This window comes from Zosterops lateralis (genome assembly GCF_965231275.1).
Source record: "Zosterops lateralis genome assembly, chromosome: 5".
NCBI classification, from domain to species: domain Eukaryota; kingdom Metazoa; phylum Chordata; class Aves; order Passeriformes; family Zosteropidae; genus Zosterops; species Zosterops lateralis.
This window is the reverse complement of record NC_139766.1, coordinates 68,773,450-68,800,015: the sequence shown is the minus strand read 5'-3', so window position 1 is coordinate 68,800,015 and position 26,566 is coordinate 68,773,450. Positions and strand designations below refer to the sequence as shown.

Genomic DNA, 26,566 nt, shown 5'->3' with positions numbered 1-26,566 from the left:
ATATTTTGCCTAAGACAGAAATTCTGGGAAGATAAATCAATTCACATCTGAAAGACAAAGAGCAGATTAAAAGAGGACAAAAATTTAGCAAAAGAGCTACTCTGGTCAATTAGCAATGACATGTTTGGTTTCCATTACACTGGAAGAATCTGTGGTGGCAAGCACTTTCTGATTTACCTTGGGTTTTCAGGGCCTTAAAGTAAGAGCAGAGGAAAAGATGCGATTTAGGGGGCCTGAAGTAGCTGTTTTCCTGTTAATGCAGAATGCAACCCTGTCAATACAAATTTAATCAGCTGTGAGGTTTTCCTCACAAAACACGTAATTCAGCTGTCACAGAAAAAGCAGATGTTGACAGTTCTAATCAAATGCACACACTGCAAATTCAGACAACACAGTGTAAATGAATCTGAAGTCAGTATAAATGTACTGAAGTCCAGTACTGCAATGCTTCTCTGTCCAGGCTTTTACCTGGTAATGTCACTATACTGGCAGTGTGCAAGTAGCATAAAGTTCTCATAAAGCACAGGAACTCTTCTATATCACTAACAAAGGAAAGCAAAATGGCAGAGAGGTACTATGTCCCCCACACACAAAAACTTGCTTTTCAGTCCATTTTGCACTTCTGTCACTCAGTCTCACATGGAAAGGAGGAAAACAGCAGGGAATATGTATGTGCTCAACACAGGAAGAACTGAGGAGCCAGGCTGCAGCCTGCAAGCACTCAGCTGTCCTCACAGGCTGGCCCATGCTGTGTCACTCTTCATTTCCTCAGGGATGCTTGTGTTGCTCACTATTTGAGCCATGAGAACACCACACCAACTTGTTTCCACATAAACATTTTACTGTGGAAATAAACAAAATTAAAACAAATTCAATAAGCTCAAATAAAAACTGAGATTTTTCAAGGTTCTAAAAAGAGACCAGACTTAGAAGCCAGAAATCAGGAACATCAGGCACAGCCAGTAGCTCACAAGCAGCTGGAAGGAGTTTTAGGCTCATCAAGAGCCTCCCTAATATTGTTCTATATTGGAACAGTTTAGCAAAATAATGTGCTTATTTCCATCCTGTTGTCCCCACATTCCTCACTCTTTCTGGCAGCTTTCTTCTCACACAGTTTGATTCTCCCCTGCTCTAAAATCTACTGTGAAGGCCTCAAAAGTGGGTGCCACAGCAGTGAACGGGCAGGGCTGAGCCAGCTGCTTGTGTTTTGGGGCTGAGTGGGCAAGGTTCTCCTTCACCATGAGCACAGGCCAGCAGATTAGGCAGCCACCAGTGAGGTACAAGCTGTTTTCAGGTGCTCACATTATCCATTTGGGAGCAAAGGTGCCAAATGAAGTCTCCCACATTGTTGACACGACTCCTGCTGCACCTCCCAGGACCTGGGATAAGCTGCCAGAAGTGAGCGCGTAACACTTGTGGCTGTAGAAAGACAGATTAAAAATCAGCTCCCTGGTGATTTAGAAGACTAAATGTAACACTAAAATCAAGTCACTTATTTGATGTAATTTTACCTATAACAGAAAACTTTTCTATAACCTAAGTGAAATCCCATGAAATTTCTACCTTGCTACAGCTACCAATAGTACAGTACCAGTGACAACTATTGCCGTCCTCGCTGATCAAATGGAGGGAGAATGATTAATAAAAAAGCTCATAAGGGATGCAAATGATGTTTGGATTCCAACAAAAAATGGATTTAATTTGTCCCTTGTATTGGTTTTACAGCTGCAGATGAAGAACCAACTATGCTAAAGGCTGCAGAAACACATGGCCATGGAAAGCCCCTGCCTCAGAAACCTAACAGTGTGCAACCTGCCAGAGATGACAGGTAAGTAGCAATTTCAGAAATGTGGCACCAAATGTGAAAAGCTAGGTACCTATCACAATTTGGAGCCAGCAGCTCTTGTAATACTCACTCATTTCCTGAGTAATATGGCTTCACTTCTTCAGGGAGGCAGAGTGATGCTGACCCCAAGCTATTTGATGGGAGAATCTAAAGATCCATTTCACTGATTTGCTCTAATAGTTTTCTTCATTTATTTACCAGAGAGAAACTAGTTACCAAGTATCAAAAGGCTTTGAAAGCTCCAGGTGCTCACATCAGCCAAAGCTTTAAAAAAAAAGAGATAAGAAACGAATAGGCACTGTGGAGAAAACCTCTCCATGAGACTGCTGATGATTTGGGGTCAGCAGTGGTAGGTACATTGTGAATACTCTCATTCAGATTCCCTTGGCCAAACAAACATCAACACCACAGATGTCTTCAGGGATAGGCATGAAAGGTGAAGGAGAACATGGAAGGATCCTGAGTGTGCCATACCTCCCCCCAAAAAATCAAATGAGATAGTCAGAAATGGACACACACTCCTGTTTAACAACGTCTTTTCAGTCTGACTGTTCTCTTGAGTATAATTAAAATGTTATGCAAACCCTTTACATTCACTTAGCAGCACCACAGTGAGCCTTAGTTACAAACTAATCTCTTACACATTTTCCTTTCACATTGTTCAGAACAGTGAAAATGTTGTGGTTATACTTTTAGGTTATAACATCAATGTTATACATAAATAATCACTTTATTCACTGTATTTACTGTTCCATTTTTTTGTATTGCTCTTTCACAATCTGAGATTAATATTTCCCTCCAATACCAGAATATGTCTGTGCATTCCTAAAAAACCCTGAAAACAATTTTATGTCCATTCACCAGCTCTGTGCCACTAAAATATTCTTCATGTGATCTGTTAAAGAAGAAATTCATATGTTCACTATTAAGATTCCAAAACATCAAGAACTAAAATAATACCAGTTTAACAGGGATGAACCCTAAACCTAAACACTAAAACATAAAATTAAAAAGAACCAAACTAAGCAAAACATGTCTTGAAATTCCTCATAAGATCTCCAAGACAGAGGAGAAGCAAGCATTGTTCCATGATTTAATAAGGAAATTGCAGATCATTTTGCCTGACATCAACGTCAGGGAAACTGATGGAAAGGCTGGTACAGGAAGAAATCAGTGTACAATGAAAGGATGATAGTACAATTAACGCCAGTCAACACAGAAAATTAGTTTTGTCAGGAATAAAAAAACCTTTCTATTTTCCCATGAGACCACAAATTAGTTTGATAAAGTAAACTCCTGTAAGATTTAATTAGGGCTTTGGCTCACAAGTCTGCAGGAGTTTTGATAAAAGCCCCAGCAATGTACACTAACAGTCTGGTCCACAGTAAATGGACCCAAATCATACTGAATGATCTGAACAAAAGTACAAAATTATTGACAGAAAAAGCTGCAAATTACAAAAAGTTATAGAGCTATAAATAACATGAAGGCCAGGCCCTTAATATAGACCAACTAAGAATACCTATTGAGGTCTGGCCTATATTTTTACACAGAGTTTTTCATTAAAGGAACAAAGAAAATCTCATTTACAAGACAGGAAATAATTTTTTTAAAAGGAGTTACTGTGAAAAGAAAGAAATAGTACTAATAGGCCCAAGCAGACACATTCCCAGAGCAAAGTGTAGGCAAAATTATTCCTATTGCCCAAGGTGGATTAAACCATGACAGAGGAGTTGGTGCTACTAAACCTCTCTGTGGTTTCAAAAAGATCATTACTGGAAGAGTGTTCTGAAAAAACATCTCCAGAAAACCAAGGGTTTTACTGATGATACTAACATTCTACAAATCATTTTACAAATGATACTAACTTTTGATGATAGGAGGCCTTCAGAAACTCAAGAGGATAGATTAAGGTGTGAGAAGTTTAACAGAGAATTGTGGCATGTGAATACAGAAACAGGAGAGTGAAAGCCCACATTGCAGTGGTATGTACTGGAAAAAAAATTGACTAATTTTTCATTTATATCATTTGCCACTGACTCTCCATTCCCAAACAACCACAACTAGGAAAACAAGTCCCTTATAACTTGACTCAATATTATCTGTAAGACTAGGTATAAACCAAATACTTCAATTCAAAATCAAAATTACTAGTAAAAAATATTAATAAGAGCAACTACTAACTGAAAATTACCAAGTAATTGCTAAGAAGCTTTTTAAAAATATGCTAAGTATCATTGTAAATGAAGAAAGGGTTTGATATGCCATTGATAAGGGCCTGGAATGAATCTGCCCTACACCTTCCAAGCAAATCACCACCTTCCAAGCAAAATCCACCAAACCCTATGCATACATCATTCATCTGCATCAAACCCTATCAACTTCCCAGGCCTTCAGCAAACCTGCACTAAGCTTGGCCAAGGAGACATTGCAGGACAGGCACAGAATTCAGCTTGACAAATTGGAGATGTACTGCAAGTACAGGATGAAATTAAAAATGTTCAAGAGCAAGAAAATGCAGTTAGGCAGAGGTAAACATACAGGCAGCACCTGAGTACATGGCAAGTATATAAAAAAGGGAACAGAGAGTACAGAAGTCAAAAATATCAGGCTGTTGCCAAGAAGGTATGAGCAAGGGTGACTATTAGCAGGAACAGAGTTTGCAAGGAACCCAAAATATTCCTTCCACTTCATTGAGATTTGATCTGTGTTCAGCTGGATTACTTAATCCTAGCCTGGTGAGACACTGCAGGGATGGGAGAGACAATCTAGGGAATGCCCAAAGTAAAATGAAGGATCAGAGGGCTGGACAACATGATGCTCAAGGAAGAACTGAAAGATGTGGCACTACTTAGCTTACAGGAGAGAAGGCTGAGAAAAAGAGAGAGATTTGCTAACAGCTCTCCAACTTAACCTGAGACTTCCAATGGAAATCAGAAGTTAAAATTTGAACATACTGGTAGATTTACATATCAAATGCTAATATGTCAAACTCAAATCCTAACTTACACTTTTCAGGAGATAAAGTTTGACAGTGTTATCCAGACAAATACCCATGAATTAGAAGCAGCTTTGAGAAGCTGCTGCTTTCCTGATGTGAACAATAATTTCGCCTGGTACTTTGATTGACGCAAATGTTCAATCACATTTAAATCAAAATAGGAGGAAGCTACTATTTTCCATGGCTTCCTGTAGGACATATGCACTGTTATCCCAGAGGAGAGGGCAGGTTATGCAATTGCTGAGCAGCTCTGGGGAAACATTTCCAGCAATTATTTGGAAAGGATTGAGAGAATAAACTTTTAAGACATTCTCATCATTTAGTGTTTTCATCACTAAATAATGGTTAGATTTTAAATTAACTGGATTTTGGTCACTATTTCACCCTCCTTATGCAACGGAATGGAAGGGAAATGGAAACTTGCCTCACTAGTATCAGGATTCTTCCACTGCATGTGTGTGAAAGTGCTGGCTAATAAAGAAGTGGAATAGTTTCCTCTACGTTATTATATCCTAGCCTCACTGGCCATAGAGTACAGTCCTAAACTTGATTTAGGAGCCAAAAGGGACCAACTGTTTTCCAGATATAAGAGACAGCGGAAAGACAACCAATTCCCACTTCATAGAAAGCTCAATGCTGCTCCAATTCACCTAATGATTAAGTCAGACAAGTTAACAATGTTGACATCTGAAACGTTATTTTTTCTCTTTTAAAGGGAAATGAAATAGAATGGTATTACTTGCAAATAAATTTAAATATAGAGTTCTTTGAGCATAAATTATCACATAAATACTTTTTCTCTAGTTATATACTTCCTTATTTATTCTTACCAATTATCCTGAGTTAGCAGAATTTCTCATTTATGTGCTTTGAGCATACAACTCCCCCATCCCCCTCACACATACATTTTTTTATCTCCTTACATGACAATATTTGCAAACCATCAGATGAAAGATTTCAGCTATCTAATTTTCCATCCACCAGCAATAGCATGGCCTACTGATAGAAAAATTTCCTGGCTTCAACACTGGGCTCTCAAGCAGCTTCTAAACTTGAACTGGGCATTTTTATTAGTGTGTCATTACTACAAGGCCTTCTCAGGTTTAGAGCTACTCCACATCAGTTCTATCCTCTGAGCTCTGGAAACAAACTGGAAAGCTAAGATACACAGAGCTTTTTCAGAGCACTTTGGAAGCCAGAGTTATGGAAGACTTTTTCCACTTTGACCATTCATTTTTTGTTATGCTTGGCCTTTGTCCCCTCCTGTCACCTTAAAAACGAAAACAACGCATTCATTATTATTCATGGAAATTCATGGATACAGAGAAGGCATCCCTTTTCCCCCCAACTCTTCCCTTTTTATTTCTTTTGGGAAAGACCATGCTATTCTTTGCTTGGGTAGCAATCCTTTGAACTGTTGCTTTGCCACCGAATTCACAGGAAGATAATCATTTGCATTGGCTTCACTGATTCTTATCTGCAGGCTAAATAAAGGCCCCAGCAGCAGCTGCTGCTGCAACCACGGGTCCCAGTTCTTTGTGCCATGGAGTACAGGGATGCTGGATGCACCTCAGCTGGTCTGGTATTTAATGTTACATGTTTACAGTGCTCCTTGGTGCAACCTCTGCTCCTGACTGGGGCATACTGGATGTTACCACAGGATAAATGCTTATTTCTATTAGTGCTACTCCTAATTACATGAAATGAGGCACTATCTATTGCAGCTGACATAATTGCATTGACCATTACCTTGTTATTCTCCTATGAGACAGAGAGAAAATACTATCTTACTTTTTAAATACCAGTAATTAAATTATATATTTGTATTTCTCCTTTGGTAAACAAACTCTTTCTGCCTCTTTACAAAAAAGATATTTCCATGTGTTTGGTCCTTCTTGTTTTTCCTGTCTAGATCACCTCTGATGATTCTGCAATTGCTATTTGAGATTGGACGAGCAGTACCATGATCAATATTCCATATAAAACAAATCAGGGAATGGCATTTCAGTTACTTCTAAAATCTGCATTCTATAATTGTATGGTTTACATTGCTATTATACTTGAGCATTTTAACATAGTGACGTTTTCCAAAACCTCTGCCTAGCTTGGGAGCTTTAGCTGCCATGTCTACTGTAGCCTCAGAACTCTTTTTCTGAAATGAAACAGTTAATGCAGAAATCTGTGAATTACACAAAGGGTTTATTATTTTTTTTCCTAAAGTACCACTCTTTCCAGGTTCTGGGACTAATCATCTGCTTCATTTATTGCCATGTTGTCTGTTAAGGCAATTTGCTTGGTAATTCTGTATTTCCCTGCTGAAAGATTTGTCTTTGCCTTGAACAGCAGTTTGGCTCGTGCTGCACGTAACTGGCTTATGTTTTATCTTCACCATTGCTCTCTGGTCACCATGCACAACATTTCCCCTGAGATTCCCTTTACAACAGAGTAACGTTCATGTCAATCTCCCTTTCTGTGTGCCTCATATTACACACAAACTCTCACAGCCAAAAGACACACATGTCCAAGTCAGTGCTATACACAGATGTGACACAAAGACACAGAAGATAAAACTTTTCCCTTGAGGTCATGGACAGGCTCTGAATCTGTTTGCTGTGATGTTCCTGCTGCAGCCCCTTCTCAAGCTGCAGAACCCCACCTCTCTACATATAGGAGATATATCTCTGTATCAGGAGTCTATATACATCTGAAAGGAGGTCAAGAGCAGCAGAAAATATTTCTTACAATAGCTCTCAATTGACTACACAGGAGAATAATTTTCAAGACTCTGTATATTCCCTTCCCCTGAAACATTGTGCCAATTTGTCATCTTACCTTCAAAGATACGTGTGGCAACACAGGAAACCATAGATATGCATCGGACTTTGTGAAAGGTGTATTGTGAATGCAGAGCATGAATTATTGTAAATGTGTGCATGTGCACATCATAGACTGGAACTACAATACATCAAAGTGGTGCTCAGTGCTAACCAAATTGCAGTCCCAGCTGTCTGATTTCGAGAAAGCAGGAGCTGTATGTTGAGCATCCTCAAAGTACTTATTGAGAGTCTAAAATGGATCTAACAGCCGCGTTGTAGGCATGAAGGACGGTAAAGCCAGGGCTTTAGTACTCATATCCAGGCTGTAGTCTGACAGAGACTACACAGTAACACCAGACAGCGGAACCCTTCAAAGTGACACTCGGTTTACCACTTTTTCGAAGCAGGCGGGGCCGCGGTGGAGGTGGAGCCGGCTCTGCTCGCTGCGGGACCGGCGGCCGGGCCGGAGATGCGCTGAGGTGCCGCGGGCCGGGCTTCCTGCTGCCCGCACACCTGGGAGCGGGGCGTAGGCGGGGGTGGGAGCTCCGGGCACCGCAGCTGGAAGCGGGGCCGGGCCGGGCCGGGCCGGGGGAAGGCAGCGCCGGCAGCCGCGGCGGGAGGCGGCAGAGCGGCGGCGGGAGCATGGAGCGCTGCTCTCCTCCCGCGCCAGAGCAGGAAGCGGTGGAAGCGTGGCTGGACGATCACGGCGACTTCACCCGCTCTTACTTTGTTAGAAAAGCTACGAGGTAAGACCGGAGCGGCGGCGGCGGATAGAGGCAGTTCCTTTCTTTACAGGAAAACCTCGTTCTTTGCCATTTCATTTCGCTGCCTCCAAAGAAAATAAAAAGAAGCGACTCCCCCTCCACCCCCCGCCGCCCCCACTCTCGAAAGAGCACGAACTGAAACCACCACGCAGGGGCTCCGTCCGGCTGCCACCGAAAGGCACATGCGGCGCTTCCCCGCGGGCTCTCGCCTTCAGCCCCGGCCCGCGGCCGCGCTGCGGAGGGGAGCGCCCGCCCGGCACCGCAAACCGCTCGGGGAAGCCGTGCCAGCCCCGCAGCTCCCTGCCCCGCGTTCTCAGTTATTTGTGTTCTCCTCCATTCAAAACAGACATGGTCAACTTCTCGTGAGTAGCGAGCAACTACGTATTTCCCCGCCCTGAGAAAGTAGGTAGAAGCCTCAAAGAGCATCTGATGTCTCGGGGAGGGCGGGTTTTGTCAGTACTTAGTGATCTCGAAACAAAGCGCTGCTCTTCAAGAGTTCCGTCACCCTGTGGGTTCGTCACCTTTTTTTGACATGAGGGCGGCCCCCGGACCGCCGAGGGCCAGGGGTTAAGCGCCGAGGGAGCTGATGAGCCGTACGCGGTGCAATCGAGACCGGAGCTCCGCCAGAGGAGGGGGGCTCGGGAGCCCGTCCAGTGAGGAGAGCGCCTCTGGGACGCTGAGCCTTCCCCCGGGAGGGAGGCGGGGTGCAGCCCGGGCAGGACGGCGGGCAGAGCGGGGGTCGCTGCCCGGCCGAGCGAGGGGCAGCCCGGGCAGGGCGGGGGTCGCTGCCCAGGGAGTGGGCGCGGTGCCGGCAGGGGGCGGCCGCTCCGCGCTCGCCCCTTCTCGGTGCCGGTTCTTGCGAAGAGCCCAATACTGAGGACCTGAAGAGCTCGTCTGGGCATTTCCCCCCCCTTGGCTTGACATGCTGCCTTTTGGAGATAAGACGAGGTATTTTCTCACTGTTGTCACATGCTTCAACAGCGGGACTTCAAGTTGAATTGGAGTAAATTCGGCTATTTTTAGAAGTGGAGTCAGGTTTCCATTTTGAATATTTTCCGATAAACAAAGCCGTGGGGATGCAGAGCCCGGGCGATCTGCAGCTCCCACGGTATATCTTAGCGGGAGCTTGGGTTAGTAAGTCCTGCGGTCTCGGCTCCTCGGACGCGCCGTCTCCGCGGGCTCGCTGCGCTCCCGCTCCCGAGCCCTCGCACCATCTGCTCACCGCTGCTGGTTCGCTCCTTCCCCGAGTCACTTGGCGGGGATGGATGCATTCTGAATGAGGTTTTGCTGCTGCTGCTCCTCTCTGCATGGGATGGGGCGGTAAGAAGAGAAATCCCCATTAATAATTGACTCGCAGAGAGCTAGAAAGCTTCAGGGGTCACCTGCTTGCTTGTGACCATCTGTCAGGCAGTCCCCTTTCTTCTGCTGCTGCTTCCTTAGGCTCATTTAGGAGGAAAAAAGGCTTTTAAAATGTCTTTTAAGTGTTGAATTTATTTTTTTAAGGCTGTACATAGGCGCAGGATACATAGATGGAAGTCGTTGCCCTTGAGGCTCTCCAGAACCACCAGTGCGTGGTGTGGCACTGAAGGGCAGCTTGTTTGCCCAGGAAATAGGGTGCTAGCAGCTTTGAGAAGTAGCATTTTCCTAGTCCAGCCTGTCACATTTCCTTTGGAAACTGGATGTAGTATGGAGCAAATAGGAATGCTAATTAATAGTAACCGCTGTGTCAGATTTGTTTTCTCCATGGACTCGGTCGGTTAGTCCTTTTTTTTTTTTTTTTTTTTTTTTCAGTCTGAGGCACAGTTTTGCGTTTGTGCCATTCTGAAAGAGGCAGTACTTCAGAAAATACAATTCAGTCGAGTCTCCGTGATGGCAATGCCTCTGCAGTTAGAGAGGGGTTTGCAGAAAGGCTGTGGACTTTTGAGTCCTCGCCTGGCAACAATTCTGTGGTGTTTTTGAAATGACGGAAACATTGCAATTGTCTCAACACTCTTTTCTCTGCTGTCTTGCATAGATTATTATTTTTTTTTAATCCTTATTGTTTAAATAGAAAAGTATATATAATAAGGAATACCTCTGTTATACATAAGTTTGTATTTGAAAAGGCAAATGACAAATTACTTGACTGTATGTTAGTTCAAAGATAACACGTAAGGCTGAATGGTTTGAAAGAACTGCTGTACTGTTCCACTTGGTAGTGTTATTATTTAGGGCTAAGAGAAAATCCTAGCATCTAATACCATGCTTTGTTTTAGATGAATCCTTGCAGAGCAGCAAACAATGAACAAAGACTATGCTGTAATGTTTTGCTACTTAGCATTATATTTACTCTCTCAAGTAAAGCAGCATTCCCTGAGCTACTTTCAGCTCTTTTCTAATCATAATTTACTGCTTCTCTTTTTCTTTTAAGTTGTTTTGTTTTCTAATATGCTGAAGTTCTCACAGGTCCTGAAAGCAATAGACCAAGAAGTTAGTTCATCTGGTATCTTGCCGAGCACAGAGGAGCTGCATGTTCTGAGGCACAATTGCTAATGGTTCAAGACAGTTTCTGTATCTGTTTCTCAAATATTTCTACATAGGAATAGGAAAAGATTACCAGCTCCATCATTTATGACTGCATAATACAAGCTGTTTCCACTCATAATAATAAGCTTCGAATTAGAACCTAATTTAGCTATTTTATAATGAGTGTTGGATAGTTAATATTTTTTTTCTGCAATTAATTAATTCCCACAGTGTTTTATATAGTAGTTCTACTGGTAATTTCCAGACACAAAGATTAATTAAGTGTCTAAATAATACTTAGAAGACATATGCTTTGTTATTTTTTAAAGTATGGGGTTAGGTTATCATCTCATATAATGGAATAGTTGCCTCCTGATCCAGTTTGCATACAGCAGTTTGATATCAGTATGTTTTCATGGTTTGAATAAAAATTGTATTTTCTGGCAAGGTGACACTTTAAAAGATGTTACTTTCTAGTCACAATTTGTTCATAAAGTGACAACTGTTGCAGTTGCTGTGCTCCCCAGTCCATGTTCCCTGGATTCTTGGAGAAAAGGGCTGCAGGTCATCAGCCTAACAAGTGTGCACCTGTGTTCCTCTTTCCCCTCCAATGTGTTGCAGAAGGTGAGCACATTCCAAGGGCTTACACCTCATGTTTTGATCTGCAATGCCTCGAGGTTGGCAGTGTCTGCAGGAAGGCCACATCCCAGCCTCCTTCCAGGCTGGGCTGGCTTTATGGATATTCTCCGATAAAACTGCCTCCATTCCACCTGAGCAGTGCGAGGCTACAATCCTACAAGCTTGTCATCCAGGTGAACAGCTTTGAGTCCTCCCTCCTTTGAGTAGGTGAATAAACTGGGATCCTGTAAGTAGGAAGGTATGGAATCAGTTATTTATTATTTTATTTCCTACCAGGGAGGTGAGTGGCATGTGGAGGTGATATAAATAGCTGTTATCCATGAGATGCTGTTTCAGGATGATGAAAGTGCAGCACAACAAAGAGGAAGTGTGTCACCAGCACGCTCAGGGACGAGATGAATTTGGTTCACTCAGTGAGACTGTGCTGGCTGACAGAACTTCTGCCTGGGGAGTTTTGTACTGCAAACCGAAGGGTCAAGAGTTTCTAAATGCCTCGCTCTTATGAAGTTTAAGCTTTTTTGGGGTTTTTTTCCAGCTCTTGTTGTTTTTCTCTTCCCAAAGTTTTAGAATTGCCTATCATATTTTGGCTTCCCAGAAGCAGAAACATTTTCAAGTGAGGTGATTCTGCTTTGTTGCTACAACTACAGTTGTTCTAACTAGATGCTATAAAGGCATAATCTGCAAGTTTTTGTTGTTGTTGTTTGGGGGGTTTTTTGGTCACGTTTATGGCTAGATTCATTACCCTTTTGTCTTCCTCAAGTTTTATCATTTTACATTCCTTTAAAAAAACAACCCATGCATTGCCATCTTCAAACATCACACTTATTTTAGCCCGCTATGGAATCTTTCTGTACTTCTGACTTCCTGTTTGTCCCTGTATTAAAAATATGGGAATGATTCTCTCATAGTGCTCTTTGCAGTCGGAAGCAGCAGACTGCCAAAACAGCCAAAGTAAAATTTCTCCTCTCAATTAGAGGTAACTGTATTCTTACAGGCAGCTTTTACCTGATTCCCTAAATGTATGGTGTGATGAAGACAAATTATTGACCCAAATCTTATATGCCCTTCAGTGAAAATAAGATTATTTTGTTATAAATACATCTTGGCTTCTTAGCTGGTTTGAGAAATGCTTATAAATGAATTAAGGTGAGGTTGTATTTGGAAAACTAAATGTTCCTAACAGTATGGTACTTCACATTACTCCACTAAAGATTCCAGAACTGGGAGTGTTTACTGGGAAACTCTGCTAAAATTCAGATATTGCATTACTTGAATGTATCAATTACATTTATTACTTGGAGAAAACTCAAGCACAGTTGTTTGGGTTTTTTATTTTTCTTCTTGGTGGCTGGTGAACAGTCAATTTGTAACGTGCTGCCTGTGGTACTACATTAGGCAGGACATTTGCCTTCTAGTCTCTGTCTAGAGGGCTTTTAAAAATGTCTTTCAGTTTGAGCCAGCTATAAGAAGTTGACTCTCTGAAATATTATGTCATATGTGTTCTGTGAATTGGTAATGCGTGCATGCTTAATTTTTTGAATGAATGAATTAATTAATTAATTAAAAATGAATGAATGAATTAATTAATTCATTTTGAATGAATGAATTAATTGAATGAAAATTCTGACTTTCAAAGCTAAAGCTACTGGAGGTTTTCTGCACTGAAATGTGCTGTGGCCTGTGTTTTTCTTAAAAAGGTGTTGCACACAAAAGTAATAATCCTAAAAATGCCCAGGTATGAACCGTATGCACTCCAAATAGCTTGGTAAGTAGACAGTGAGCTTTGAATTTCCATGATTGAAAGACCCCAGTAGCTTTTCAGTGGAGGCACAGAATGCTCTGCAGATAGTCGGGATATGCTGAAAGGGGACTGGCTTTTCTAAGTTACTCAATATAAACCATTTACAAGAGGGCTGCAGACCCACTGATTATTGGGACCATGGCTTGAAACCCACAGGAAGCAGTGGTGTTAATGCAGGGGATCAGAATATTTTCTCCCGCTTATTTGGTTTTATTGGATGTTTACTGAGCTTTTCTGAGAACTAAGTACAGGAAAAAATCTATTTCTGTGAAATCTTGGAGAGTTTTTCTTGTTGGTGTAATGATGTTCATAGTTATCCCACTTATAAATAATGTATCCATATCCTTCCTTATGCCTTTCATGATAGCAGCAAAGTTTTAAGATGATCCCAAAATATTTTTAACTGCTGATTCAAAAAGCATTCAGGAAGGTGAGGAATGTTATCCGTATTCATCAAGTTGCAAATGTGATTGACTACTTCTGGCATTTGTTGTTGGAAATGAAGGGAGGTGAATGCTGGAGTATTTTGGAAATTATCTCTAAAACAGCAATTACTGTAGACTGAATAAACTGTCATTTGAGGAATGATAAGAAACCACTTACTAGCTATTTACATCTTAAATTCCCCCAAAGCTCTAAACTGAATTCCTACACAGAATCTTTGGTATGGAGATGAACCAGTCAGCAGAAACTCTGAGTAGCTACAAGGAAAATGTGCTTTCACTCAGTTCTGCTCTCCCTATGTGATAAAGAAACAAATGTGTGCAGGATACAGTAATTAAATGCACTGGTAAGCCTTAGAGGATGGGTAGAAAATCAGATGGGGCGCACCACTCTGACAGTAAACATCCCTTTTTGCCTCCGTGTTTCAGGGTAACTATTACCATATTGCAGTACTTTTGATAATGCCAATAGGCAGTGAAATCTCACTTCCATTGTTGGGCGTTTTTTCGGCTGTAATTGGGGAGACTTTAGAGAACAGGGTCAAATTCCTGGCAACTGGGGAGAAAAGTGGAGCTGAGGTACACATTGCAGGAGACTCAGGGAAGTTCAATACATTTATTTGATTTCTGAGTTATAGAAGATCATGGAGGTTCTGTATTGGGTATCTGGGTGAGGATTTAGGCAAGACATTCTTGGCTTGAACTGATATGCTACCACCTATTTTCATTTTCACCATTGAAGCATTTTGGTTTTGTCGTGGAAAAATATAATTAATAAGAGAAGAGTATAGAAGTTTTTCTTTTCCTTACTGGAAAAGAAGCATATATTTACATGGAATGCTTTCTGATTTATATGGCTGACCTGAAGAAAACCATATTTTAAAAAGGGCATTAAATACAAAAGGAGCTATTTGCAAAGTGCCAGAAAATAAGCCCTACTCAAATAGCCCTTGTGGATAACACAATGGTTGTAATTTCTCATTGGTCTGGCACTGAAAATATCACCACAAAATATATTTGCTTAGTAAAAGATATATAATTTCCCACTTATTTGTACGTTATGGATAACTCACCCCAGCAGAGAGAGCCATCCAAGAGCCTCTGCACCACTTCAGTCATACCTGATCCCTGGTTTAGGAATTCAGGTGGAAATTAAGTAGTGATGAAGATTTACGTGAAGTCTCCAAGTAGATATGAATTTTAATCTTAATCCGTTTTTCACTGAAATTACTGATTTGTCCTACTGCTTTCCCAACAAAATCATTTGGTACCTACTTATTTTTAATATTTCTTATTTTGAGTTTGACTGAGAAGCAAACATAGGGAGGATAAATAAAGGTCAGGTTTTAGAGTTCAATCTCTTTAATCCCTGAGGGTTTAGTCTGTCTTTCTTTATAGTGCAAGTAGAAAGTCTCTTCTGTGGAAGAAATCTTTCTTGTAAAAAGTGAACCTTGAAGTTAGGTTATTAAAGAAAACTTAAAAATAGCCAAGAATAGCCTATCAGTGTTTTCCAATTTGAATACTTTTGCTACAAATAATAACGCAATCTCTGCCTTCTATTAAAAAAAAAAGAGCATTCAGACAAGATTAAAATTTCATCATTCTAAAAAGTTATTTCAGTCTCTCATGAGCATGGTTTAAATCAAAAATTAACATTCTAAGTTAAGAACTGTATTCAAAAAGAAGTCATTTGTGCCAATTGAAATCTTTAAAGCTAAATGTATGCTAACATATTTGACCGAGTTGTGCTAAAAAACGGTCATACTTCATATTCTAGAGCTGCTTGCCTACCACCATGAGAAATGGCATCTCCACTAACTATAATTGGGAAGGGTTTAAGGAAAAACATCTAATTTTTTTGTCAATCTACTCTTTCAGTCAGTTTGAATGCACTTCTTTTACAGTCAGTTTATTGTTTCCATCTCATGAGGCTTTACACAATTTATTTAAATGCTTCCATTGCTAGAAAAGAGACAAAACCACCTAGAATGTGATTGTGAAAGAGGAAGTATGAGAAAGAAAATGGGAAGGCAAGTATAACATCCAAGTTGCTTTGCATTTCAACCTCCTTTGCTAAAACCAAATAGTTTTGGAGTTTTTGCTAATGCCTTAAATGATTTCCGTGTCTAAATTATGTCAAGATGCTGGAGAGAAATTTGAAGACATCTAGTGGTTATTTTATGGAAGGCAATTGAGAAAACAGTTATGAAGTTTAGCTTGAAATATTGTTGATTTCAACATTGACGGGATTAGGCTACAGGAATTCAGACACTTGAAAGCTGGCGTTTTCTAGTAGGCAAGTTTGTAATCCCTCTCCTGAAGTGTGTTACCATTAACTGCTGGTTTGAATGAAAAATGAGCAGTACCGTCCATGCAATTACTAAAAGGTTACACACTGTATATATGAATGGTTTATGAGCAACAGAGAAAAGAGGGAAGTTGCTGTTTCCCTGAAAACTACTTATCACTGTGTTCTGTCTTTGTGTGGGAGATAAGTACTATGCAGTTTTTACTGTCACTGCTGCATCTCAGTGTTACCTTTGCATTCTGTTTTCTGTACGTTTTCTCCGAAGGTGCCACGCAGTTGTGCTGAATCGTCACATGGGTGTGTTCTCGCATAGGCAGTGTGGTTATACATAAGCAAGACAATCACAACCTGACTGATAATATTTAAACATCTTCACTGGGTCGGGTTGTTGGGGTTTTTTTGAGAAGTCTGCTGTGCACTTTGAAGATAATCCCAATGAAGCAAAGATGGGTACAATAAATTATTTAATATTCCCAGTGTATGACTAGCATAGTGATTAGTGTTGTGTCAGTATGGTTTGATGCATACAGCACAGGAAGTACAGGAAGGTTCTCTTCAGCTCTACATGTGCACTCTTGGATGACCTGGCTCAAGACATGTTGCTTCCTTGTGCCTGTGTTTTCTCAACCATTGATTTGCTATTTTTCTTGCCTATTAATACTGAAAATTTCTTGCTCTAAGGACAGGTCTACTTTATGTGCAGCATTTAACAAATCGGGGCCAAAGCGTCTTAATTCCTCTGAAGCTCACAAGGTCTCATGTACTGCAGATTGTGTGCTTGTATATAAGCAGTGATAGAGGGGAGGATCACACCATCTTTCTTTCTCTTTTTCTTCAATGTTTTGCCTTCCATTGTATTTTTATCCCCTCCTTAGCACTATCACTTCAAAATTTCGCTCCAGTTTTGTCATCTGCTGATGAAGTCACCAGCCAAATTCAGCAGTTACTACTGTCAAGTTTTATAGAGGAAAGATTGGATTTGGCTGATAGGAGTGACTAAAAAATGGTAACTTCATATTCTACTATTCCTGTTCATGAGCTCTGGGATAAATTACATCTTTGTATTAAAGGATCATAGTGCAGTAAAGGATGCATCCTGGTCGTGAGGAATATGGGTGCTGTAACTCCTCAACTCGCAGTGATTCCCATGGTGGGAGAGAGACACTGCATTGAGTTGAACCGTCTATATGGATCACTGTGAATCAGTATCTGCTCCTGCAGCTTCCAAAATACAGCCAGGGTCTTGGCTTTACAATCAGCTCTTGACAATGCTAATGCTTACTGAAGACTGTTCATATGAATAGTCACAAGTGTTGGTTTCTTCCTGCAGTCCTTTCAAAACGACATCCTAATTTCACATGGCGCTCATTGCCGATTTCCAGGAGCCTCACTCGTGGCTCAGGATGTGTCTGGTGTCAAATATCTGCTGAGCTAATTCTGTGCTGTGAGAGTACTTGCGTTAGTCATAATACCCTTCTTGTGGTGCATTATTAACTAGGACTGAGTGTCAACAAGCGAATGCATGTCAAGACAGGGAGAGATTTTAAATAGAGTTAGAATACGTCAGCTTATGCGAAACGCTGGTTCTTCCACCCATGTGTGGAACTGGGTGAGTAAAAGGAGCTAAATAGTTTCTTTGTTAGAAGAGGCATTTGGTAAAGGTCACTGAACACTGTTCTTTTTCCAGTTGAATTTGAATGGCTTTCCTGTTGCCCAAAGTAAAATGCTTAAAAGGCTTGAAGTTGAAAACCATGCTTTAACCAGTTTAGTTAAGGATTTGTTGTTGTTAATCTAAAGAGCTTTCTGAGAATCACGCACTATGTTGGCAAATTATTGAACCATCACCCAAGAGAAATGAAAGGACAGGAATATGTTACTCATAATTATGCAGCTCCACATATAGCTCTGTTCAGTGTTTAAGTGCTTTGTAAACTGTGCTGATACCCAACCAGTAGTCAGTTCTTGTTAAACATAATTCCTTCCACGTGAAAGGTTTTACGGCTGTGTTCCACATCCCTCAATAACCTCCATAAGAAATGTATGCTTATTTTACACAGTAAAAAGACAAGAGGGTAAAAAATTAATAATCTCACGGCCACTGTTTGACAACAGGTATTAGCATTCAGAGTACATTGTTCTTACTGCTTGCTATTGCTACACCATTAAGGCCTGGGGAAATCATAACACATGACATTACAGAATAAATAAAATGACAGGTTTCTACTGATAAATCAAATTTCTGCTGTAGCTCTTTCTTTATGCATGAAGGTTAACAGATTCTTTCTCTGCCCTGCATCTTGTATCAATTCATCCCCTTCTGATTTACATCCACGTATGTAAATCAGAAGGGAAAATGATAGCTTTTTATATTCTCCTTTTCTCAGGAGTAAGTGAGCAGTGAATCAGGCTGCTCTGCAAATTGCTGTCGCCCAGCACAGGTTCATTTCTAAACGTGCCTTCAAACATGTGCATTTTGAATCACATGGCTTCTGTGCCTCTCATCAGTTGTTGGAGAACACCCTCCATCTGGTATGATGTTATTACTGCTACTTTTCAATCTTACCTTTCATTAATACTAGTCCTCAGTGCTCAGAAACTAACTCAGCACACATGTGAATCTGGGTCAAGTCACCAATATTCTTTAAAACTATCAATTTTTCTATACCTACCTTTTTGTGCCTTTTGTGTGTGGTTTAAATGCCTCCAGCTGGCATTTGCAGGCTCCTTTCTGCAGTCTTAGTGCTAGATGATAGTTTTGTTTTGGAGAAGCTAAAATTTCTAGGTAATTTTTTATTTTGAGGAGATCAGAGTAAAACAGGACTCATATATAACATAATTGCTAACAAGAGTTAGCAGCACTGATTTTAGAGGTTGTACTGTATTTACATACGGAATTTTGTATCTTCAGCTTTTTAATTTTCTTAAGGATATTTCTGGTCATTTTAATTGAAAACTTTTATTCTTTTTCATTTGGTCTAACAAATGAAAATTCCAAGTGTTACCAAATGCTGGCTTCTTATTTTGACTCTCAGTGAAAGAGCTTTTGCAAATGTGATGCTGTTCTATGCAAATCATATTATGCATTGCAGTAATAAATGGTAACAGCTCCCACATTTAATCCTGTTTAAGTATTGGAAAGTAATATTGTTAAAGTCAAATTTCTAAAAATATATTTAGTTGTTCTTTCTTCACTGCAAGAAACACTTGGATGAGGTTAATGCACAAAAAAATAGGTATCAATGCTTTAATAAAGGAGGCTCAATGGTTTTTAATAATTCAATTTCTTATAGCATGTTTGCCTACAGTTGAGGTCTCCAAATGATATGTGATCGAGAAAACTCCTTCAAGCCTTCCTAACAGAAGTCAAATGAGTTTGCTTTTGTGGACGGCTTGCTATTAAAAATAATATTGTTGGACTTTAGATTTTAATTGATCATTTTGCTTTGAGATAAGAGTTTACTGTGCTTGCAGTATTGCATCCTACAGCCAAGATCAAGGTGTGCTGTAAGAAAAATAAGACTATTGTACAGTGCTTTTCATATGTAACGTACACCAATGCATGTAACTGGTCAGCGGCTGACTAACCTGACTGACTTCCATGGCTTCATTCAGCTTCACTCTCAGAATTCCTGTGGTCTGCTGAGCAAATAAAAAATATCCCAAATTTAAAACATGACCACCATGAAAGGCTTCCAAAAGATCAGACTTGTTAATAGGATTTTTTTGCTGTTCCTAGGCTTGTATGTTATGTAAGACAGCAGGAACCCATTTCTTTTGAGAGCTGGGCATGTGCTGTGAGGAATCATTGACACTGAGCGAATGAAATAAAAAACCCTGTATTGAAAAGAAACCCAACCCAAGAACAGACAAAAAGAAACTGAAAAAAAAAGCCCTTCAGATTTTGGATAAGAAAATATTACAGTAATTAAAAAAGTGTACTCATGTTATGATGATATGCTGTATTTAGTGAGGACATAATTAGGGTTGGCTTTCTAGTGCTAACTTAATTTGAGAAGCACAGTTAAATACTAGAGATGCATGGCATTTTTTTTGATTGGTGATGAACCCTTTAGAATACCATTTTAGGGTTATTCAGTATGGGGTTAAGTTGGACACTGAGTGTCATCTGCAAGGAAAGGAAATAGGAGAGATGCATGAAAACGTTTCCCTATTTGAAGGGGGTTGAATTGGTAATATTCATGTTTCTTTGATGGTTTTTAAGCAAAACTTTTATGCTTTTATGTATCCAACCAGCTTTTTTTTATAAACTTGGAGGGGATGGGACATTAACTTAAAAACAGTATATTGGCAGCAGAAAAATAAGAAGGGCTGCAGGTGATTGACAAAGTTCAAAATTATCTTCTTTGAGGTTAGAAACAGAAAGTTTTGTCTTCAAATGAATAGATATATATATATGTCTTAAACAGAAATCCAAATCTTAGGAATGGAAAGGACTAGAATTTTTCAGTCACAAAACGATGGTGTGAACTTCTAATCTGTACTCTTGAAAGCCACAGCGTAAGTGATCCTCCTCTGCCTTATTCAGGTGCTTTCTCTAGGCAAAAATAGCTTCTTTTTTTATGGGGCAGAAAATGTTACTGCTTAATCTGGGCTGAGTGCTGCACAAAACTGGAGACTATTGATACAGAGGAGTCAATGCCCTCTGTGTGAAAAGTTTTAGTTGCCCTTTCAGTGTCAGCTTCCAATACGCACTAGAGGATTTCCAGTTCACGTCATTTGGTGTATTTTTGGTTTTGTTTTACAGAGAAATGGTTAATGCATGGTTTGCTGAGAGAGTTCACACCATCCCAGTCTGCAAGGAGGGGAGCAAGTCCCAGAGCGAAGCCTGTGCCTGTCACCAGCCTGCCTGTGCTGAGACCTCCAACTCTGGGACACCAGCGAGGAAAATCTCTGCTTCTGAATTTGACAGACCCTTAAGGCCTATTTTTGTCAAGGACTCAGTAGGAGCAGTGAGCTTCCTCTCTGGCTCTGACAAGAAGGAACAGATGCCTCTGCAATCTCCAAGGATTGAGACCAGTGCAGGGGATCAGTGCTCGAGACTATTAGAACTTGTGAAAGATATTTCTAGTCACTTAGATGTCACAGCGCTTTGCCATAAGATCTTCCTACACATCCACGAGCTGATCGCAGCCGATCGCTATTCCCTGTTCCTGGTGTGTGAGGACAGCTCCAACGAGAAGTTTCTCGTGAGCAGGTTATTTGATGTGGCTGAGGGATCCACCCTGGAAGAGGCTTCCAACAACTGCATTCGCCTGGAGTGGAACAAGGGCATTGTGGGTCACGTGGCGGCCATAGGGCAGCCTCTCAACATCAAGAATGCCTATGAGGTAAGCCAAAGGGATTTATCTTCAGCAATTCTTGGAAAAGAAGCTGCCACATTATCAGCTGCTGGAATATTGCCATTTTAGTGCCTGCATTTGGTGCTGTATTGACTTCAAGTGGTCAAGATGCAAACTCGACAGCATGGTTTTGGTTATAGCGCATGTATCGCAGCTAAACATGCATACAGAAACATGACTGTAGGACTAAAAAAATCAGAGTTCTATTGAGGTGATTATTCAGAGTTCAGTACTGAGGTGCAGAAATGAAACAAGCCATCTCTGATAAAAGCAAAACCATGAACCACATTTATGAAACTCTGTTCCTCTGTGGGCACCAGTCTTTCAGTTTATTTCTATCATTTCTTCTTGATGATAAAAGGTAAACCAGGGATGGTTAATCCATGAGCATATTTATTATAATGATGGTCTAGGCTAAAAAAAAAAAAAGCTTTTCGTAGGGTTTGGGGCTTTTGTTGTTTATAGCAGTGGTCTTAATCTATCAGCACTCATGTTCCACACAAATGCTCTTCTGTTGTTAACACACCCATAGTAACAACTTCAAATAATTATTGGCTTGTAATGGAACGTTTGTTATCCTGGGTAACAGGCAAATAAAACATTAAACTTTTCTTTATCTATAAACCAAGGAAGAAAAAGAACTGGTCTTTAAGGCAGCGGTCTAATAATTGCTTTTTTTTTTTTCTTGTATCAGGATCCAAGATTCAATGCAGAAGTTGACCAGATCACAGGATATAAGACTCAGAGCATTCTCTGTATGCCAATAAAGAATCACAGGGAAGAGGTAAGTTGCAATCTTGGGATCACTTCATGTAATACTATTTCCAGTCATGCTGATGCTTTAAACTTTCATTAGCTGACAGTCGTCATCTTCCAACCATCTTTTTTTTTTTTTTTTTAGCAAGACTGCTTATGTTTGTTTAGACTGTAATTTTGTCTTATCTAGTTGAGTAATGTAAGCCAAAGGGAACTGTCAGGAGGAGTTTAATCCCAAATACAGCAGTAGAATATATGTATTTAACTCCAGAAGTGCTGTTCCTGTTTCCTGTCCTCAATATCTGTCAACATTAAAGTTCTCTGCACATTTAGCGGTCTATCTCAAATTGTGATTAAGTTACTGTACTTCAGCTTAGTTGGTCTCTATATTGCTTAATTCAGAGGGCACAAACTGGGTTTTATCATTGTCTAAAAACCTGATTATTTTTACATTCTCTTAACTCAACATGGTTCCTAATTTATTACTCGTGAGCTAAGTGCCTGACATCAGGCATTGAAAAACACACTATGTCGAAGTGATTCAGAAAAGTCATCCTCAAGTCTTAACTTAAATCACTCCTAATTTGAAACAGTGAGAATCTGCTCACTGAACTCTTGTCCATATTTCCTGTCCATGCTGCTTCTCATGGGAGCTTTCTCATCCTGTCTCATGCTATTGCAGTAGAGAGAATTCTTATTGTGGGCTAACAACACCTTCTTAACCCTGATTATTTGAAGAGTGACTTTCATTGAAGCCAACGAATGGGGAAAAGATGACATCCACTCTTTGACTTAGGGAGTAAGTATGGTTGGGTTTTCTTTCATCCTGACTGTAGTGGCCTTCAGCCATATCACCAGTTCTAGAATACTCATAGAATGTAAGGCTCTCCACACAGTGTGTCAGAGCTTTGAAGTGGAGATTTTGCTCTCCTGGAACTCATTTGTTTTTCAGAGCATTTATAGTTTGCTTCCAGAAAGCTCAAGCTCCCAAAAAGAAATCTTGCCAAGATTTATTTGAAGACATCATAGCTTCTTTTTTCTGCTCTTCCATCTTTCACTCCTGTTGTAGAGTGTCACCTTGACTTCTACTGCACTGAACCTTTTCAAATTAAATGAATTGATTAAACTCCTGCATTAACTTGTTTATTCAGTCTCATTCTAGCCGACCCAGATGGTCAGCCAGTATTTCCTGTCTTCACGTACTGCAAATTTCAGCTTAAATTATTTTGTTCGCTTCTTCCAAGGACAGCACTTGATCCTTTCCTACTCCCACTCCTGCTGAAGTCTTCCCCTTTCTACCTGGCAGCAGCCACTGCTGGCCCTGGGCCAGCAGATGAGCAAAGCAGATGCCATGTGAAGAACTGTCAGGGACCAGTGGTCCATGTCAGGCTTATGCAAAGGCTTCCAATTTCACCCGAGCCATGCCATTTTCTCTTTTTTAAGTGGAAAAAGATGGAGCTGGGCACAGAAATGAGCTACCGAGCCCTGCTGCTGCCTGGGGAGTGTGGAAGTGCTCACTTCTCACCAGGTGCTGCTGGTGAGTGGGGAAGGAATGAGAGCTGCAGTCTGTCTGTCCAGCCCACCATGACTTAAGGGCTGAATAAACCTGCAATGGGCCATGTCTTCAGGCAGCTTCCTGCTCCTCCTGAGTGCATCAGCAAGCGGAAATGAAGCAGGAATTTGTTTATTTTGACAAGTTCAGCCAACCTGAAGCTTGAGGAGTGTTACATTCATAGGCAGTCATTTGAAGGTTGTTAATCTGTAAGATTTCTTACAGGAAAGGATGGCAGTTCCTAATCTTTTTTCAGATTTTTACAGTCTCTACCAGAAGGTTTTTCCCATTCTCGTTGTAACAAATGACTGACATGTTTTTGGAGAGACGCTGGAGTCAGTGAATCAGTCCTTGATTTTTCCACTTGCATTCTGCTGTTTTTTCAGTTTAAAAATCCCCCAGAATCCTGGCTCCTCCCTGTTAAAATAACAAATCGATAAAATTTAAAAACCCCCAAAGCCCCTCTAGAAATATTGAGTTTTGTGAATGCTGCCTTAGCCCAGGATGTCAGCAATCACAGTCAAAAGACTATTCTGGAAGACATCCAAAAATAAACACTGAGAAAGAGGAGCAACTGGAGCTTTCTGTTTGTTTGTTTAGTATTAGTGCTATTTTTTAAAAAACAAAAGAGTCAGTAATTGAGAGGAGGAAAATCTCTTGCTGATTAATAAATCCTCTGGGCCTGCTGAAGTACAGAGATTTTTCCTGTAGATGTTTTCCACATTTGCCTATATTTCCACAAGGCATGTGAGAAACCAAAGTCTCATTTACAAATAACAACTAGTAAGAAATTCCATAAATGCAAATGATTTGATTCACAGAAGAGCTCATGGAAAGGACCCAGGAATTAGTAACGAGACACATTGCAGTGCAGTAAGAGGACTTCACCTTTGATATGCTTTTGTAGCTGTCCAGCAGGTTTGGAATACCTGGAGAATGGGTGGTCTCTGAAGCACAGAGCCACCACAGCTACCATAAAACATCTCCAGAAGTGACACAATTTTCTGTTATTGCTGGGTTTTTGGGGGTTTTTTTGTGGTGTTTTTTTGGGGGTTTTTGTTTGTTTGGTTGGTTGGTTTTTTTGTTTGGTTTTTTTTTTGTGAGTTGGGCATAGTAATTTTCAAAAAAGTCAATCGCAGTTTAATTTCTGCTAAAATCTGTAAGATTTTCCCATATGGACCTTTTAGCTGAATTAACTGAGATGTCTCTCCCAGGCTGTAAGCATGTAAGATTGAATTTCCTAGTAATTGGCTAGGGAAATGTTGGGGTTTTTTTCCCTGGCAATGCCCTCTCAGTCATTTGGTTTGTTATTTACTGGGCCCTATCTCCTGTCACTGGGAAGCTCTTCTCAACAAATCAGGGGTGCTACTGCTTACAACAGCCTTTGAAAATCCCCCGTTGAATTTTATTGTGTAAAATGGGACTGGGCATGTCACCTTTAGCCAGAGAAGTTATTTTCTCCCCCAGTGAACCCTTCAGATATCACACAACACAATCATTGCAGGATAGAGCAGGTCTAGCTAAGCTGACTTTAAGCAAACTCAGTTCCAGCAGCAGTCTTGCTGCTGGATTATGGAGATCAGTAATTGGCTTTTTGGATGGATTTTCAGTTTATGCTGAGACTCACATTGTAGTTGCTAGACTGCTGCAAAGTGTGGAGGCTACTGCTGGCATGAATGATAGAAAGGGATGTGAAATTTTTGCTGATAAAAAATGAAAATCTGTAAATACAGTTCTGTCACTGCAGGATAATTTTATAAGCTTGAATCCAACCTCTACAAGACCAGGAGTGCAAAGTAAGGTCAACACCTCTTTGTATTCTGATGTGGCTATGTTCTCTTATCAAAAATGTCAAGTTTCCCATTTTCTGTTACCATTCTTTGGCATTAATGTAATTTTCCTTCAAATGCCTGCAAAGAAAATAAAAAATATATTTCCTTAAAAAGCAAACTTAATTACATTAGAAGTCATCTTAAGTAAGAGTCTACTGAAAAAGGCACCAGCTGCCTGTAGAGCTGAAACAGCTTTCACAGAGTTAGGCCTGTAATTTTTATGTACAAAAAAATTGCAGCCTGAAACCATCCATATAAAATTCAGAGCACAGTCATCAGCATTGAAGTCATCAGTCATCACCTACTCAAGGTAGCCTGCTACTTTTAGAGGCAGGACTCAGGTGTTGCAAGTAAACAGTAAAAAATGAAGTTCTCTGATAATGAGAAGAAATCTCTCCTTGTAATGTGGACCAGGATTTATTAAATTGGAAAAGTAGCTAGAAAAGAAAGGTTAGAGAACAAGTAGAGCACTGAAAGATCACCTGTGTTACCAGCAAGAATTCAAGGAGGAAAGCTGTGTTCAGATATGGTAAAACACATGTAGGTATTGAATCAGCAATTGATTCAAGGAAGGTTTGTTCTTCTTTGGGACTGAAAATAAGGGAACAATTCCATCATCAAATTTCTTTTTGTCTTTATGGTCTGTGTCTGTATGATGTGATCTGAATGGAAGATAGCCAAGTACTTGGTTTCTGATTCAAGGGGAATTTCCTTCTGCTTACCCTTTATGCTCTTTCAATAGAGCAAACCTGGAAAAAGGCTCTTGCTGGGAACTGCAGGACTCCTCTAGATATCCTGTGTTCTGTAACCCCACCTGCCTAGTCCAAATTGGAGGGAAAGCTCAGGAAAAGGAGCTTGTAGCCCTTCACAACCCCTGCTTACTTCAGTAATTAGGCCATAAACTCACTGGTGTCAAAGCATAAGCAGATCCTAAATTCTTCAG

The 26,566-nt window shown here is 40.4% G+C and overlaps 1 protein-coding gene and 1 long non-coding RNA gene across 10 annotated transcripts in view; one reads left to right on the top strand and one right to left on the bottom strand.

The window, feature by feature from the left end:
• The window catches only part of PDE5A (phosphodiesterase 5A), a gene marked incomplete at its 5' end in the record, with an annotated part of 106,797 nt that overhangs the window by 47,342 nt on the left and 32,889 nt on the right, over positions 1-26,566 (top strand). For 2 of the 7 annotated variants that reach the window (XM_083861683.1, XM_083861682.1), the window contains 3 exons: positions 1,726-1,828; positions 20,889-21,471; positions 22,178-22,267. In XM_083861683.1, coding sequence (XP_083717809.1) covers positions 1,746-1,828; positions 20,889-21,471; positions 22,178-22,267 — 756 coding nt within the window. Of the gene's footprint in view, positions 1-1,725; positions 1,829-8,305; positions 8,410-9,315; positions 9,376-18,544; positions 18,653-20,888; positions 21,472-22,177; positions 22,268-26,566 lie in introns of those variants that run through there. The other 5 variants (XM_083861685.1, XM_083861684.1, XM_083861688.1 and 2 more) reach the window with 3 other exon arrangements.
• Positions 10,614-26,566, bottom strand: part of LOC310909648 — a 51,437-nt gene continuing 35,484 nt past the window's right edge. Inside the window, exons 3-4 of one of the 3 annotated variants that reach the window (XR_014590125.1) lie at positions 19,709-19,762; positions 10,614-11,795 (exon numbers count right to left, since the gene is read on the bottom strand). This is a non-coding gene — a long non-coding RNA (uncharacterized lncRNA). Of the gene's footprint in view, positions 11,796-19,708; positions 19,763-24,630; positions 25,702-26,566 lie in introns of those variants that run through there. The other 2 variants (XR_014590126.1, XR_014590127.1) reach the window with 2 other exon arrangements.